Source organism: Carassius gibelio, chromosome B3 (assembly GCF_023724105.1).
Source record: "Carassius gibelio isolate Cgi1373 ecotype wild population from Czech Republic chromosome B3, carGib1.2-hapl.c, whole genome shotgun sequence".
In the NCBI taxonomy this organism is placed as follows: Eukaryota; Metazoa; Chordata; class Actinopteri; order Cypriniformes; family Cyprinidae; genus Carassius; species Carassius gibelio.
In genome coordinates, this window is record NC_068398.1 from 26,752,460 (window position 1) to 26,770,136 (window position 17,677).

At 42.0% G+C, this 17,677-nt stretch overlaps 1 protein-coding gene and 1 long non-coding RNA gene across 6 annotated transcripts in view; one reads left to right on the top strand and one right to left on the bottom strand.

The window, feature by feature from the left end:
- Positions 1-17,677, bottom strand: part of LOC127953786 (nuclear body protein SP140-like protein) — a 72,484-nt gene that overhangs the window by 42,046 nt on the left and 12,761 nt on the right. For 4 of the 5 annotated variants that reach the window (XM_052553083.1, XM_052553081.1, XM_052553084.1 and 1 more), the window contains 7 exons: positions 14,804-14,978; positions 14,507-14,662; positions 14,017-14,223; positions 10,348-10,467; positions 10,099-10,235; positions 181-237; positions 48-96 (listed from right to left, as the gene is read on the bottom strand). In XM_052553083.1, coding sequence (XP_052409043.1) covers positions 48-96; positions 181-237; positions 10,099-10,235; positions 10,348-10,467; positions 14,017-14,223; positions 14,507-14,662; positions 14,804-14,978 — 901 coding nt within the window. The remainder of the gene's footprint in view (positions 1-47; positions 97-180; positions 238-10,098; positions 10,236-10,347; positions 10,468-14,016; positions 14,224-14,506; positions 14,663-14,803; positions 14,979-17,677) is intronic. The other variant, XM_052553082.1, reaches the window with a different exon arrangement.
- On the top strand, positions 13,862-14,772 carry LOC127953794 (uncharacterized). The gene is made up of 2 exons (XR_008153342.1): positions 13,862-14,052; positions 14,543-14,772. It is a non-coding gene; the product is annotated as an uncharacterized LOC127953794 (long non-coding RNA).

Genomic DNA, 17,677 nt, shown 5'->3' on the forward strand with positions numbered 1-17,677 from the left:
GACAGACAGCAGAAGCGTTTGAATGAGCAAGGATTATGGGTACTCACCTGCACTGGAGCTCTTGTTAGAACTGACTGGAAACCTCTTATTCATGTTCTGCAGGAAGAAACAAAGTCACTAAATGAATGTCCAATGAAAAACAGAGTAAAAGCAAAGCCTGCACATAGAGAGACAAAGTACTTTTTGAACACAGGTTTTCTTTCTATTCTTCCTCTGTGGACACTGAAGATGCCCCTCCTGAAAAAAAAAGAAAATTAAGTGATCACGCATGTATATCAGGGGTCTGCTCTATTTAATATAACTACATATTTACCTTATTTTATAAACTTCAAGGGTTGATACTAGGGCTGGGTACTGACACAAATTTCACATTTTGATTAGATTTATATTCAAAAGTGTACAATTCGATTTGATTCCAATTTTGCATTGAATATTGATTATTTTTGCTATGTATCAGGTACAGTACATGGCAAATTTTAATTTTTAATGTTGTAAAATATACATGAGAGTTGGTAGAACGTCTCAGGTTACAAATGTAACCTTTGTTCCCTGAGAACAGGGAACGAGACAATACGTCATCGATGCTATGGGGAACGCCTCAGGTGTGACAGGTGTCTGAAATCAAATATCAACTCACAGCAATCATGCTGACCAGCGACAGCTGTGAATCATCAGCTTGAATGATGAGCGTGCGACCTGGATATAAAAAGGACGCCTTGAAACCATGACAATATCCTTTCGTCTGAAGGGACTGTTTGGCAGGCAGACCCTGAGGCATGGCTGGGAGACGTATTGTCTCGTTCCCTGTTCTCAGGGAACAAAGGTTACATTTGTAACCTGAGACGTTCCCTTTCGAAGGGAACTTCGACAATACGTCATCGACGCTATGGGAAACGAAATACCCACTCTGCCATGCTAAAGGGAGTGCATGCCCAATAGTGACAACTGTCAGAACCAGCAATTCAATGAACGCTAGAACCACTCACCCTCAGGTCACACAGGGCTGTCAGTGACAACACTCCCTACGGTCATAGCCCAAGCTATATGATACCACAGAAAACCTCCATAAACATAGTTTAGTGAAAGGTCTACCTGGGCCTGCTCAAGGGCCTAGGACCACAACTTCAGCTTCTTAGAAGGGGTCCCTTCTAGGGAATGTGGCTAGGGAACCCGAGGGAACCCCAGCCAGTCACTATTCAGGGGAATGTGCCACCTGAAATGCCACCAGGCAGGCCTGACCTGGTGTCACTACATAAGACACTACAGACTGGCCACTTCCTGTCTGTCCGAAGACAGAGCCTATGGACACTTGCCTTTAGGAAGGCATCCAACCCGAGGAACTGCGGAGCTGGCAGTGAACCACTAGGTTTACAACCCTTGCCAGCGAGGGGAGTTTCTCTACTCGATCCACGGATCTACCCAGTGTTTGTGTTTCAAAACACAGAGGAGGCCTAAGTGAGGGCCTAAGGACTGATCTAACTGGAAGGTCTCATGAGAGGCCTACGACCGACTGACCAGACTCAGGAGACCACATACTCATATTGACCCTCAGTGAGGGGAGCATAAGATCTACCTGGTAGGCAACCAGGCTGTAGCAAGATAAAGAGGGTCCAGGAGGGAACCCCTGGCAGAGAATAAAAACTTGAGCCGAGCCAGGGCGCAAGCTCACCTTCGGTAGCTGCCTGATAAGGTCTGCTAGACTGAAAGTAAGCGGCCACTAGCTTACAAAACCCAGCACCACTGTGAAACTACTCTCTGGGAGACCTGGAGAGGCCTACTACCTGACAACTGCAGTATGTGGGAGCTCACCTTAAGAGAGGCCTGGTGAAGCCTACTACCTGATAACCACAATATGTGGGAGTTTACCTACAGAGAGGCCTGGAGAGGCCTACTACCTGTTACCAGATAACCACCTTAAGTGGAAACTGAAAGTAATTTGGAACTCAACTCCAGGGAGGCCTGGTGAGGCCTACTACCTGACAACCACAGTATGTGGGAGCTCAACTTCAGGGAGGCCTAGGGAGGCCTACTACCTGATAAACACAGTGTAGGAAAGCTTACTTTCAGGGAGGCCTGGAGAGGCCTACTACCTGAAGACCATAGCTGATAGTGAGCCAGACTGGCAGTCCAGTTGACTGTCTTTGGGGCTTTGCCTTCAGGGAGGCCTTATGAGGCCTACTACCTGACAGTTCTAAAAAGCAGGAATTCAACTTCAGGGAGGCCTGTGGGGCCTGCCACCTAGTAACCACAGTATGTGGGATTAAACCCTCAGGGAGGCCTAGTAAAGTCTACTACCTGACTACCACAAAATGTGGGAGCCCACCTTCAGGGAGGCCTGGTCGAGCCTACTAGCTGATAGCGAGTCTATTCTGCTACTTTAATGAACACTGCTGGAACTATACTATTAAAAAACTTTTCCTATAGTTTTGTCCTAGTGTATGTTCCACAATGTTGTGACCCACCTCCGAGGAGGCCTGTTAAGGCCTACTAATCGGCAGTGCGCCTTCTGCCCGAACTACCAGGGCCAACCACCGAAGGTGAGCTGGCCTAGGAGCCATATTAGGGGCTATTAGGTCAAGGAGGCCTGCTGGGGCCTACTACCCAACCGTGCAGCCTTCGCGGCAGAAAGCTGTTGCTACAGCATCCTGGTACCTAATCACATTGCCAGAGGCAGTGTACTCAGCAAAAAGCAATACCCTTATAGCAGGGGAGTACAACATACGCCATTCTGCCTAGTGGAACCGGAATGAAATGTAGCTTAGAACTCCCTGCTCAACTGGAGCCATCGTGGTGTGAGGTAGATAAATACAGAGCTGAGAATGGACTACTCAAAACTACCCTGAGTTAGCGGGGATGTAACAACCATATGCCCCTGCAATGTTAGACAGGGAGCAGGCCTGCAAGTGGCTCCAAAGGGTGACAGGGATTTGTCCTGTGCCCAGCCTAGGGGAGCGGGGGGCCAACCCACTTTAACCCATCGGTCGAGCGATTAGCTCAACGAGACTGATCCTACCTCGGCTACCACCCTGCATTACTCTATCACCCCTGAATGCAGAGAAAGGGACGGGCCTTGGCCAACAACTCCTATTTAAGGGAGGAGGCTGAAATCTAGGGGAGGAAGCCTAACACATAATAAATGCGGCAGCTATACTTAGCAACACGCCTCCAATATCCCTAGCATAGCCTAGGCCAGCTACAGAGGCGGCCCGGATGAGGGCCGACCTACAAGCATAGATCTACCTGAGGGCTCGGAGGAGCCACAGTCTACTTGATTGAGAGGCTGTGAAACACTCAACCTACTGAAACCCAACAGAGCTCAGGGGAGCGAGTACTCAGGATACCAATGTCACAAACCGATAGGCAGGACATCTATCTGAAGATCTATCTGAAGCGCCAGCGTCAGTCTAAACCTAAAGCAAAAAAAGTTTTTTTTTTTTTTAGGAAGACCAAATACTCTACCCCTGGGTGGCTAATAGCCCTGAGGCTAAACAGAAATGAGCGGTGGCCCACCACGCATATAAAATGTTATGACAGGAAGGCCATCACATACTCAACACAGAAGCCAAACCTCCTTTGAGCTTCTTCCTAATTCGTTCAAGCCACCAACTGGGGGAGGCTTCAGGGCCCTAAAGTCCAATACTTTAATTGCTCCTCTAAGAATGACCCCCTAGGTCTATACAGGGAACAAGGTCTGTAGAGAAATACAAATCAGTGTTAGTTATATACACAGAATTTTACAAACCAAAAAGTTCACCTGCGGCGTGCGGAGTGAAGACTCGCCAGAGAGTTCTCAATGAATCTGGGGTCCACCACTTTTACATGCCTAAAAGAGGCGATCACATTAACCAGTTGCTACGGCGGGCCATCAGAACATAGTTCTCATTATAAGGCCCATCCCCAGGGCTGGTGTAACGTAAACACCTGGGGAGTCAAGAACAGGGAGAGGGCTGGTAGAAAAGGCCCTCCAGGGAGATCAAACCGTACTTCCGCTGAGCGTTGCTACGCTTGGGCGCATAAGAGGCATCACTAGACCTATGGTCCTGTCTACGGTCCTCAAACCAAGACGGACCCGGTCCTCCCGCCTGCCTGGGCTGGGGCCCGGATCTCAGCGGTATACAGATCTTAAATGCAGCTGAGCGCGCCTTCGCTTCCCTAAACTTTCCAACCACCGCCTCAACGGAGGTGCCAAAAAGTTTAACAGGCGAAACTGGTGAATCAAGGAGAAGGGATTTTTCTTTCTCCCCGATATCAGCCAAGTTGAACCACAGATGCCTCTTCATGGCCACCATCGCCGCCATCGATCGGCTGGTCTGTTTAGTGGCCCGGAGAGAAAAATCTGTGGTCCGGCGCAACTCAGCGACTGCCTCAGGGGACAGCTTTGTCCCCTGTTCGAGATCCTGCAGAAGGTCAGCTTGGTAGGCTTGGAGCACTGCCATGGTATGAAGGACGCGAGGACCAGATGCTGAACTCTCTTCCCTCGAGAAGAGAGCCTGACAAGAGCGGAGCGTTCTCATAGAAAAGCGCTCACAATTTGCACAGGACGCTCCCTCAAGAGCATCCTGTGCGTGCTCTTCACCCAAACAGTTCACACACATCTCGTGAGTGTCACCCGGCGACAAATATCTTGGGCACGGGTCAGCACATTTCACAAAACTTTTAGGACTTGCCTTAGATATGTGTTTCATTTTCGCTGTAAGCAGACATTTAAATCAGACAAAACAGTCCCTGAAGACGAAAAGGATATTGTCATGGTTTCAAGGCACCCTTTTTATATCCAGGTCGCACGCTCATCATTCAATCTGATGATTCACGGCTGTCGCCGCATGATTGCTGTGAGTTGATATTTGATTTCAGACACCTGTCACACCTGAGGCGTTCCCCATAGCGTCGATGACGTATTGTCGAAGTTCCCTTCGAAAGGGAACATTATAATAATGCGGGTTAAAATTACTAATTTGTATAAAAACACTTAAATTATACTCAATGATTTTTTATAATACTGAACTTATACTAACTTGACAATTAAATAATGATATTTCTACACAAATAATAAAAAAGTATATATATATATATATATATATATATATATATATGTGTGTATATACATATATATATATATATATATATATATATATATATATATATATATATATATATATATATATATACACATACACATATACATACACATATATACACAGTATATGCTGTATATACATACATTTAAATCGTGGCTGTCAAACAAACTTGATGGATTTATACAAAGTAGGCCTTAAATTTAAGAGTCAAGAAAGTTCAACAATCAAGAAAATTTGAAATGCAAAAAAACTAATGTGTTTTACCCAGCCCTAGCTGATACAAAATATGTGCTGTACTACTGTTGCTTTGTATTAGAAGCACATTCCTGCTATAGGCTAAGTTGAAAAGGTGCGAATGTATTCATACTCCTTAATTCTATTCATGTTTTGTTATATTGCTGGCCTTATGTTTAATGAATGTTAAACATCAAACTACACTCCATACACCTTAATGACAAAGCAAAAAAAGAGTTGTCAATTTCGTACATTTATAAAAAAAAATAAAAATAAGTACATTGCATACATCAATTCAGTACTTAGCTGAAGAACCTTTACAGCCTCAAGTCTTTTTGGGTATGGCATGACAAGCTTTGCAAATTTGCACTTGGTAATTATCTGCTATTTTCCTCCTCACCTGTTCACCTATCAAGCTCTGATTGGACAGGACAGATGCACATTTTAAGTTTTTTCCAGAAATATTTGATTGGCTTCGAGCCCAGGCTGTGGCTGGGCCACTCAAGGCCATTCTAAATTAGTTTTCATTAAGCCTATCTCAATATTTTAGTGCATTGAGCTTTTCTTCTACTCTGATGAGTCCCTCAGTCCCTGCCACTGAAAGACAGCCCCACAGCAGTAAGCTGCTGCCATAACACTTCACTTTGGGGTTGGTGCCCTGCAGGTGATGAGCAGTGTCTTCTTCCCTCCTAACATGATGTTTGAAAATGAGATTAATCCAATCAGAGAATCTTGTTTCTCACAATCTAAAGGGACCTTTAGGTCCTGTTTTTGTTTTTTTTTTAAATGCCAAAGGTATTTTTATCTGTCTTCACAGAGGACAGGATTGAGTCTTACCACACCACCATAAAGCTCAGATCGGTAGAGTGTTGCAGTGATGTTTGTTTTTCTGTAGGTTTCTCCCATTTCCACATATGATTATGGAGCTCGACTAGAGTGACCATCAGGTTCTTGATCACCACACTAACCAAAGTCCTTCTCCATCAACTGCTCATTTTGACCAGGCAAGTTCTAGGAAGAGTCCTGGTAGTTTCAGACTTCATCCATTTCACGAGTTGACGCCTACATGTAACTAGCTGAAGTACGATAATGCATATTTGGTGTGATGTCCAGGAAAGGGCTCCTAGAGTACCCCCTCCCCGTATAAGTGTAAAATCAACTTGAAGTGAGGAGACGGGGCGGAGGAATGATGCTGATAAACCATCAATGGATAGAGGTAAGTCAGCTGTTTTTATAATATGGTGTTGATAAACTTGAGTGCGATCCACCGGTGTTAATTAGCTTAAATATCTGACGCGCTCCTCCTGAATCTCGTTAATTGTAAAGATAGATCTTCTTATGCAAAACTAGGGCAGATCATCAGTGATTTTACCAGTGGTCATCAGGTTTTTCTGATCTTTCAAAGATCAGACACCCTCGCACAGGTGACCCAGCTGAGGTTGATCAGGCCTCTGCTTGTGCCCTAGCATCTCTTGACCACGGATCTGCCCTCTTTAACCAGAGCCACCTTAAGGCTTTTTCTGCCACCTCTGTGCTATTATAAACGGCCATATATGGCCCTTCTCCTCCTCTCTCAGTAATGCAGAGTGCAGTATAAGCTCTGCAGAGAGACTGTCCTGCAAAGCCTCTTCATCCAGCTTCCACTGGCAAGCACCTAGACTTGCAGGTTTTACTGTGGCAGTCGCTGACTAAACTGTTGTACTTCTTCTCCTTCTGCTCAAAGGCCTCCTCTATGCGCTCTTCCCACGACAATGTAAACTCTAGCATGACGAGATTCTTCATTGCCTCTTAGAGCAGGACAATATCAGGCCTGAGGGTCATTTCAGTGACATGCTGCGGGAACTTGAGTTGACTGCCCACATCCGCTGACAGCTGCCAGTTCTTTGCACTGTTAAGAAACCCTAATGTTGCTCTAGATGTTGGTTTTGGTTTCTTCCCAGCTCTGATGAAGTAGGTGGTTTGCTTCCAGGGTTTGCACTTTCAACAGCTCATGATGGTATCGGTATCTGCCTTCTCCCAGAGCTTTTGGGCAGCAACTCAGAATATGCTCAAGGATCCCCTTCCTCTGGCAGAGTGGTCATGCCAGTGTATCGGCCAAACCCCAGCAGTGCAGATTGGATGGACTGGGAAAGTCATCGTAGACTGCCTGGAATAGAAACTTAATACGGTGAGGCTCTGCCTGCCAGAGGTCATTCCATGTGATCTTCCTTTCCACAACTTGCTCCCATCTCATCCAGGCGCTTTGCTGTCTCATTCTCACTGCTCTGCTGGTCCTCTCCTGCTCCACGGCTGCTTTCACCTCGTGCTGGACCAATTGCCTCCTTTCCTTCCCCCAAGCCTTGTCAAATGGGGGGGGGGAGTGGTGTTATAATTCCTAGACCAGCCATTCCTCGGGCCACTGTTCCCAATAGGACTCTGTTTGATCCACTGCTACCTCTGCTCTCCACTTCCTGCCAGTCCTGACTTCTACCCCAGCTCAAGAGTCCTTAGGGTCAAATGACTCATGGAGTTGCAGCACCTTTCTTTCATGTGAGACTTTGAACTCCTCCTGAATGGATTTTAAATGGAATGTAAGCTTGCCTGAGTTTCCATATAGGGTGATGCTGCTCAAGCTCCTTGGTAGTCCTAACCATCTTCTCAGGTAGCCCCTAACTCTTCTTTCCAGATCTGAGATCGTAGTGATCGGAAACTCATAGAGGAGCAATGGCCACAGTATCCTTGGCAGAATCCAATGTAGATAAATCCACGCCTTGAATTTTCCTGGAAGGCCTGACTTGTCAACGTCCTTGAGCCATCCTTCCAGCTCCTTACAAGTGCTCTTGATGGAGGCAGTGTCCCTGAGGTTGCTGTCAAAGGACTTCCCCAAGCTCTTTATTGGCTTCTCACAGATGACAGGAATTGGTGTTCCTGCGATGGAGAATCGAAAAATGCCCTCCGCCCTTTTTTAAAGGGTGGGTGAAATGCTTGTTTTCACTCAATATCCTGTTAATCTTGAGTACCTATAGAGTAGTACTGCATCCTTCATAACTACAAGAAGTCTTTAGTTTTATTATATTCATAAGAGAAAGATAGTCTGTACCGTTTTTTCCCGGAAAAACACGACCGCCTGGAGGCGTGACATGTGGGCGGAGCTAAAGAATCACGAGCGCGAGTAGGCTTTTGCGTTGAGAGCGTTTGGAAGCTGTGACACCGTGAGGAAAAAAACAACCAAAACAAACCATGGCTAACAGTCAGATTCAGCGTATATTTATGATCCAGAATCAAATCCCGATGCTGAAACTGAACGAGAGCAGCAGCAGCAACGACTCGCTCCGAGCGGGGCTCGAACCTGGGTCTCGGCATGGGAGGCGGACGCACTAACGAGAAGGCAGAGATATTTGAAGCAGTTTTACTCACCGCCTGCGGTTCCAATACACGATCGTGGCCATTTTTCGTTGGGATTGCATCATCCTTAAGAAATAAACGATACGCAAATCCGTCGTCAAACTGGGCCATGTTTGTAAAACAAGCATCTTCGGAATGCAGGGAACAAACACAAACACTTGCAACTCCATTGATGCTCTGTAAAAATAAACTCCATCCACTGGTCCCTTAATGCTGTTTTTTTTTTTTGGTAATCTGTGCAGGGTTGTCTTGCCCTGGCAACCAAAAATACACTTCTTTTGTGACATTTTGTGACGCTCTCGCTCTGATCACTGAATGCCTCTGCTCTCAGTGCTCTGCTATACGGGAGCGCGCGCTCTTCCGGCAGATGTGCCCTAGGACCCATATAAGGAAATTCCGCTCCATCTAACGTCACACAGAGCCATACTCGAAAAAAACTTTCCGAAACTTGTGACAAACCGGAAGGAGTATTTTTGGAACAGAAATACGCCTTCAAACGTACAACTTAATTTTTGAAACTTTGTCCATGTTTAGCATGGGAATCCAACTCTTTAACAGTGTAAAAAAACTCAGTATGCATGAAATAGCATTTCACCCCCCCCTTTAAGATCAAGGATCTTGATTTTGCTGGCTTAAATTAAATCCTGGCCCATCCCATCACCCTCTCCAACCCCGCCAGGATCCACCTGCCTCCAGGCACTGATTCGGTGGTCCCTGTCAGATCGCCAATGAAGGCGTTAATTGGCGGTTGGTGGATCTCATACTTAGACTTGGGACTTCATCATTCTGAGACAGATATGTTCTAAAAATTACGAGTGTATATCTTGCAATTCTGACCTTATAACTCACAACTCCGAGCTTATATCACAAAATAAAAAAAGTCAGAATTGCCAATTTATATCAATATCTTGCGAGTTTGTATCATGCAATTTTGAGAAAAAAAGTGTACAGTTTGCGAATAGTTAGAATTGCTAATAATTTTTTTATATTCAGTGGTGGAAACAGGCTTTCATAACAAGAAATATGAATGTCTCAAATAAGGGTTTGAATACTTATGCAATGGAATCATTAAAGTTTTTCAATTTTAATACATTTGCAAAGATGTTAAAAATATGTTCATTTTTCATATCTAGCTGATTGGAATTTAACCATTGGAATTTAATCTTTAAACCATTTAAATTACGAATAAAATTCTACAGAGAGTGGGATAACAGTATATACAGATAATTTATTGACTAAATATTTATCAAAACAGTAAAAGTTCATTAAAATATCAACAACAACAAAAAGTATTTGTGCCGTGTACTTTAAGTTTAATGCAAAATCAAGGACATTTCCAAATCCTTGTTTTTAACGAAGATCCCATGAATCCCAACATTCTGTAAGTGCTTGCATTATTTACCTCTATGAGTTTCTTAAGTGTCATGTTTCTGCAGCGGATGCTGGATTTCCAGTTTTTGCACTTTTCCTTCCCTGCAAACTTCTCAAAATCAGCTGGGGTGAACCAGCGTCCATGGGACAAAATACATTTCTCCCCTACTGAAGACGAGGAAAGTGTGCATTCAGACCAAACAATCTGCACATAAATAGTATAATAAATAATACTGTAATAAAATTAAGAAAAATTATAACAAAAACTCTGATGATGAACCTCTGGACAGTTTGTTCCGATAGAGAGTGCCTTCTTTATGCCCACAGGTTACAGGCAGCTGAGCTTCATGAACAGGCAACATCAACATTTCTTTCTTGTCTTCTTTCTTCATAGGAGATGCTGAGAAAGATAGAGAAGATTACAGATCAGGAGAGAGTGAAAATACAGGAATAGGTATTAGGTACAGTATTATTTTAGCATCAGTGAGTTAATATTATAGATATTATTATTATTATTAATTCATTTTAAAGAGCCAGTAAGATGAAAATTCTAAGCTTCCTATCACTGTTTATAAGTCCTGTACAATAGGTTTAAATCCATCCAAGGTTAAAAAACATTGTCATTTTGTCAAAATATCATTTTAAAATTACCTCAATTCTCAGAGATCCCCAAACGGTTCGCACGAAGCTGTTCAAAAGATTTAGCTTCCTTAAACCCCACCTTTCATACTGTAGCATACTGTGTTCTGATTGGTCAACTGACATAGTCCGCATGTTCTGCACACAACTTCATGGTAAACAATGCGTTAGCATCTTTTTGGGGTGAATTATGTCTTATTCCTCTCATCGCAAGCCGTGCGCTTCAGTTTGAATCTGAATAGCGCGTTCAGCGCGGGGGCGTGGTCACATTAGACATAACGAAGGGAGACATGAAAAACAGACATCGCGTTGTTTTAATATGGATTACTTTATCACAGAATATCTGTTAGCAGCACTTGTTACACTTCATTTTAATGACGTGTTTGTAAATTAAGTTCAGCGCAGACAAAGGCTGCAGACAGCACACATACTGATAAGACGCTCGGGAGAAAACAAACACATAACTTCATAATCATACTTCGCGCTGTGATTCGGAGATGCTCGTTGGTCTAAATAAAGTTGGTAATGAACCCTCTTTTATGGCCAAACGCTTTGAAAATCCCGCCTTGTACTCACCGAGATTAGAAAAGCAGTCATCAGTGAAATGTTATGAACACAACAAAAGGGATTTGTTGTACTGCTCTAGTTTTGTGGTAAAAATTAATTTTAGCCATTGGTTCTTCTGATCTTCATTCTTTGGCAGTGAAAATAAAACAAACTTGCCTTTACAATTAAAAACACACTGTCTCCTCGACATGATGCTATCACACCAAACACAGCATCTGTGTGCGTGGGGGGTGGGGCAGGTCAGAGTTCCGTTTCTCTCAAAACGGTAGGCGGAGATTATTATGCAAAGTGTTCCTAGTGACGTACATAGAGATGGGCAAAATATTTGAAATCTATAACGACTCGTTTCAGCGATTCAGAGTCGACTCCTTACTTTAGAAGCCAATAACTTTATAAATAGTGTACTTTTTGGTTTAATTACTTTCCACATTGTTTACACTGATGGACAGCAACATCATACACTGTAATACAGGTAATTTTTGATTTCCCATCTGTGTGGCTCTTTAAGTTTTAGATTTTAGGTAAAATTTTTGTAATTTGTGTGTTTTTTTTTTAGTTTTGTCTTGAACTGCATGTGGATGAGTACATTTTCAAAAACAAATTCATTTTGAGGCAAACTTAACTTTAAGGTGATGATAAACTGGCCAACTTTTTTTAAGCAATTATGCTGGGCAACTTGGCTAAACAAGGTTGCTTGGGCACTTTGTAGCGTCTGGACCAATGAGACATACAATTTTTCATTTGATTTAACAAATCAATTATTCATTAGATCAACTAATGATCACCAAACCCTCAGCCAATAAACATACAAGGTGCCAGGATGTCTGCGAATGACTCCATGGGAACCATGACACCTCAGCAAGACAGAGACAACTGCTATTGTCAATATCTCTGACTGTCGTCGATACATGATTGTAACGAATGCACATAGGAAATGAGAGATCCAACTGCAGTGTTTTAATGGGGTAATCCAAAATCAAAATCAAGAGATCAATAACAAGAAAATCAGTCCAAAAACAAGAAACATGAAAAAACACAAGGGAACACGATAAAGCCGGGTGACGGAAAACAAGGACTCCATGAAACAGATAGAAACAGACCGGTTTATTTAGACAGGTGAAAACCATGAAAGTGGAGACAGCTGAGTGCAATTAACAGGTTGCAATTAACCATGATAAAAGAGACAAAGGCTTTGTGGGAAATGTAGTGGCTGCAGTGGGGTGACCATGTGAAAATGAGAACACTAGTGGACACCCAGGGAAACACATTTCAGACACTGTGACAATGATACTATCGTCTGTCGGCACAACCCTACTTGTGATAGAACTACTGTAATTTTACCTATTTGTAATCTTACCATGTTTGGTATCTATGAATTCGTCTTCGGATTATCTAAACTAGAGTGTGTAATATATATTGATACCTATGCAACATATTAGTGTTCTTAGAATCCTTACTAGTTTGTATATCAACTTCTGATCCAGTTCCAAATGCAAATTACCAGGCTTTCACACAAAGGGTTGTATACCTCCCCCTGTATTTCCAAACTCCCATTTGGAATTTCAGCCTTTCACAAATGAAAGGCTGAACCATCTTAGATTTTAAAAAGGTCCACAAACAGTTCCGCCCTCTCTCTTTCGATCTGCTTTCCTTTGTTCTACTAAGAGTATGAGCTAGAAGCCTCTTGGACCCCTAAGTCTGTGCCAGGGCTTTCGCCTTGATTTTTCCATTCACCAAAAATCTTAGGATCTCGGTTGATGTCTATCTTAGTTCGTTTCACTTTCCACTGGGAACAGATTCCCAATCACCATCGAGTCAGGATACCTTTGGATTTCATCACTCTTCAGAACCGGAAGAACGTGATCACAACTCCTACACCACTGAACCTCCAAACCATCAAGACTTTGCATCAAGATGCACATTCCAGGCCAAGGAAATGTCAGTATCGTACATTTAACTAAACGAAACAGAGGTTTAGTATAAGCTAAAGAACCTGTTATAAACAGCGCTGATGGTTTTACTCAGGTGGTTAACTGACTCTTTTCATAGCTTCATTCTCTGGTTTCCTAATGGTATCATTCATCAAATCTCATTTGTCCTTTACCTTGTATGAGTGATTGTATGTATGTTTGTTTGTTTGACTAGTTTGAGTTAGTGTTTTAAATAATAAAAATCTTGTGCACAAATTACATGAGTTTCTGATTCTGCATTACCAATAAATGTCCCTTTCCGATTCCAGTTGTGCTACATGCTCTAATGCATTAATACTGTGTGAGTCCACGGAAATATCCTTTCTTAGAGTTAAAAAAGGACGAACAGATAAGTTGATGGCAATTTAATTTTGCTACAGTTACAACTGGCAGCTCATATAAATTATATATATATATATATATAATTATTTATATACATTTCCCTTTTGAGCTGAATTCACTACAACTTTCTCAATGAGAATGGGCAACAAATGTGTATCTGGACACTGCCCTGTGTCTCACCTGGTTGTCCAACATTGTCCAGCAACATTGCTCAAAAAGTTGCCGTGTCTTATCACCTTTAATTATTATTTCAGATGAACTAAATGAAACTATGTTTCCTCTGCAACTATCCGAAATAAAATGTTTTTTTAATGTTTTATATTATTTTGGTTTACTTTATTGCAATTAACAAAAAAGCTTTGTGTATGGTTTAGTTAGAGTGTTATTTAACCCTGATGAGAACTTGCATCTGCTGTAGTTCAGGGACTCACAGAATGAGGGTTTTGTGTCTGGTTTCCTCCGCTTGGGTGTGGAAGTAGAGGAAGGACCAGGATCATCACTATCCTCACTACTTCTATCATCTTTACTTCTCTTTCTTGTGTAGCTCTTATCCTTTCCTTTCTCTACTTTTCCTTTACTCTCTTCCTCCTCTTTCAGTGTCTCAACATCCGGAGGTTTCTCAAAGAGATTGGAAGTGCCTGAGACAAATAATAAATAAAATTTACTGTACATACAGTATGAACCCATTCTTGCTTTATCATTGCACAGTAATCTATCATAGCAGCTTGTGCCTCTAGATAACAAAACATAGAGCTAATAATAATTAAAACTACTGACTGTCCAGCAGACTGCTTCTGCTTTTGATGTTTATTTTTTATTTTGTATTCTTATCGTTAAGGTTTACATTATTAAAAGTAACAAAAATGTTTTTATGGTTTTATTTTTAGTGTTAAATAAACTATAACCCTGATGAGAACTCACAGAATGAGGGTTTTTTGTCTGGTTTCCTCCGCTTAGGTGTGAAAGCAGAGAAAAAATGAGGATCAATATTATCCTCACTAGTTTTTTCATCTTTTTTTCTCTTTCCAGTGTAGCTCTTCTCCTGCCCTTTCTCTGCTTTACCTTTACTCTCTATAACTAGGATAAAGAAAAGAATAAAAATTAACTGTACATACTGTATGAAACCATTCTTGCTTTATCATTGCACAGTAATGTATCATGGCAGCTTGTGCCTCTAGATAACAAAACATAAAGCTAATAAAAGATAAAATCACAAACTTTCCAGGAGATTGTTTCTGAGAATGCGTAGCGTTGGGTACTGCGTCAGGATATGATCTTCAAACACACAGGACCAGAACTGATTTATGTCCTGAGGTCTATTCTTCTCCAACCAGTCCAGGACCACATAAAAGCGCTTCTCCTTCTGCTCAGGAGAACGTATCTTTATCATAGTCTACAGACAAAAACAGAGATGGAAGTAGATCAGATGACTTATGCATAAATATGCAAAACAATGACACACTTTGACACAACTTTTCAAAAAAGTATAGTGGAGGTCAGTAGCGTGTACAGACCTCTGGAGGGGCAGGGGCGAAATGGCGTTACGAGGGCACAATTGTGGACCGGGGGGATGAGGAGCTGGGGGGCTTTGGTGGGTGATGGTTGGGGGAGATGGGTAGGGTGTATTGTTGTTTGGGTGGGTGATATGGCAAAAATGTCATTTATGTTTTTATTTTTTTAATATCATGATTTTATTTTGTTTGTTTGTCATGTTAGTTTTTCTATTTACTGTACTTATTAATCACAGATTCTAGCCTATGTCTTGGAATATATGACCCAAATAAAAATTTTCATTATATATTGTCATCTGGACAAGTAAGTTAAAAATTTGCCATGCTTTGTTCTGACCAACTGAGGAAAAAAGTATTACAATAGGCTCCTCCCAGTGGTCCTATTGCCATTTGCAGAAATTCATCCGCTCCTGGTAAGAAACAACCAATCAGAATCAACCTAACTGCGGTCCGTAACTTTGTTTGTGTTCAAAATGTAGAAAAATGTATATAATAAGTGAGTACACCATGAATCCATTTTCCAAACCATGTTTTTAGCTTGTCCTGAATCACTAGGGTGCACCTATAATAAGTGTTTATATTCGGACTATTTTAGATTGCTTCAGGGGTACCGCGGCGGAGTAACCCAGTACCTTTGTGATTCTTCATAGACATAAACAGAGAGAAGTAGTTCCGGCTACGATGTTCTTCCGCAAGACGCAAGCAGTTCTGTTTATTAACCATTAGAGCGTCAAAAGTTACCTACCACAGCTTTAACCCAATTCCTGCCCCTATACCTACCATTTGTCAATAAAACAAAAGATATAACAGGTAGAACTACCGTCATAATGTATTCAAACTGTATTAAGATTAATATCCACCGTAAAGCTCATCCTGCGTGCTACCGTCTGTCTGCATGCAAATTACCGCCCCAACAAGGAGGATGTTTACCATTCTTGATACCAGGGCGGTAAGTTACACTGAAGTTGAACCATGAGAAGAATAGCGACCATCTATCTTGATGGGAACTGAGCCACTTGGCTGATCTGATGTATTCCAGATTTCTGTGATCCGTAAGTACCGTAAATGGGAGTTTGGCACCCTCTATTGCAAATGTGTGAACCTGTATAATGTATAACAAATCTATTTCAACACCTGAGGTACTGCAACAATTAATGAGCTCTATGAACAATGAATGGCAAAAAATAAAAAAAGTCCCTAAGGCTATAAATGTTGTTACACCTTTACTACAGTGATTATTTTGACTTATGTCTGTTCTAGAGACGTTACAACTTTTTGATAAAGCGCTAATTGGTTTTCTTTTGGAAATATGTTTCAAATTCATCCTAAATACATTTATGACTGTAAAGCATATATGTGTACATCAAAATTGTTATTCAAATCGTAATAGCAAAATTGATCAAAGAAATCGCGATATGTGTTTTTTATATATATATATATATATATTATATATAACGCACAGCCCTAGTTCAATAAATACAGTTAATAATCTAGTTTCTGAGTACTAATTAACCAAACAATAGCGGGGTCAGTTCTTTTTTTCTTTTTTTGCAGTGGGCCGCGCAAACATATATGTTTGGTTGTGTGGGCCGCGAGTTGAAAAAGGTTGGGAACCACTGTCCTAGACAATTATGCTGCGAATATCAAATATAAACTGACTTCATTAAAAAACTTTATGATAAATGCCTACAAATGACAGTCCAGTGGTACATAATGTTATTTTGTTAATTTTAGTTTTTAAAATGAGTATTGCTACTTATTCCGGTATCAACCTCATGGCACTGACTGAGACTTGGATCAAACCTGAAGACACAGCCACTCCCGCAGCCCTCTCCACTAATTTCACTTGTTCCCACAATCCTTGTACCACTGGGAGGGGTGGAGGTACTGGTCTCCTTATATCAAAAGAATGCAAATTTGATCTTCAGCCATCACCTACAGGTAATGGTTAATTTGAATCACATGCCATTACTATAACTGACCCTGTTCAAATCCACTTTGTGGTCATTTATTGTCCCCCAGGTCAATTGGGAAACTTCTTGGAGGAGTTGGATGTGCTGCTATCAAACTTTCCTGAAGATGGTACTCCTCTGGTGCTGCTTGGTGACTTCAGCATCCACCTAGATAAACCCCAGGCTGCTGACTTCAATACTCTGCTCACCTCATTTGATCTCAAGCAAGTGTCTACTACAGCGACTCACAAATCAGACAACCAACTGGACCTCATCTACACATGCTGTTGCTCTGTGGACAACTCTTCAGTTGCTCCACTGCACACCTCAGACCACTTCCTCATTACTGCTAACCTAGCATCTACTCCTGAAGTGGCACACACTCCAACGCAGGTCACCTTTCGACGGAACCTATGCTCGCTCTCTCCATCTCGCCTATTTTGGTTTGGCCATTGGTTTTATCCTCGCTTCCTGCACTCTATCAGTTTTCAGCTCTGGACACGAACAGTGCTACGGACACTCTTTAACATCTTGCTTGGACAACTTTTGCCCACTGTCGTCTAGACCAGCATGCACCACCCCATCTGCCCCCTGGCTGTCTGAGGTTCTCCGCGAACATCGCTCTAAAC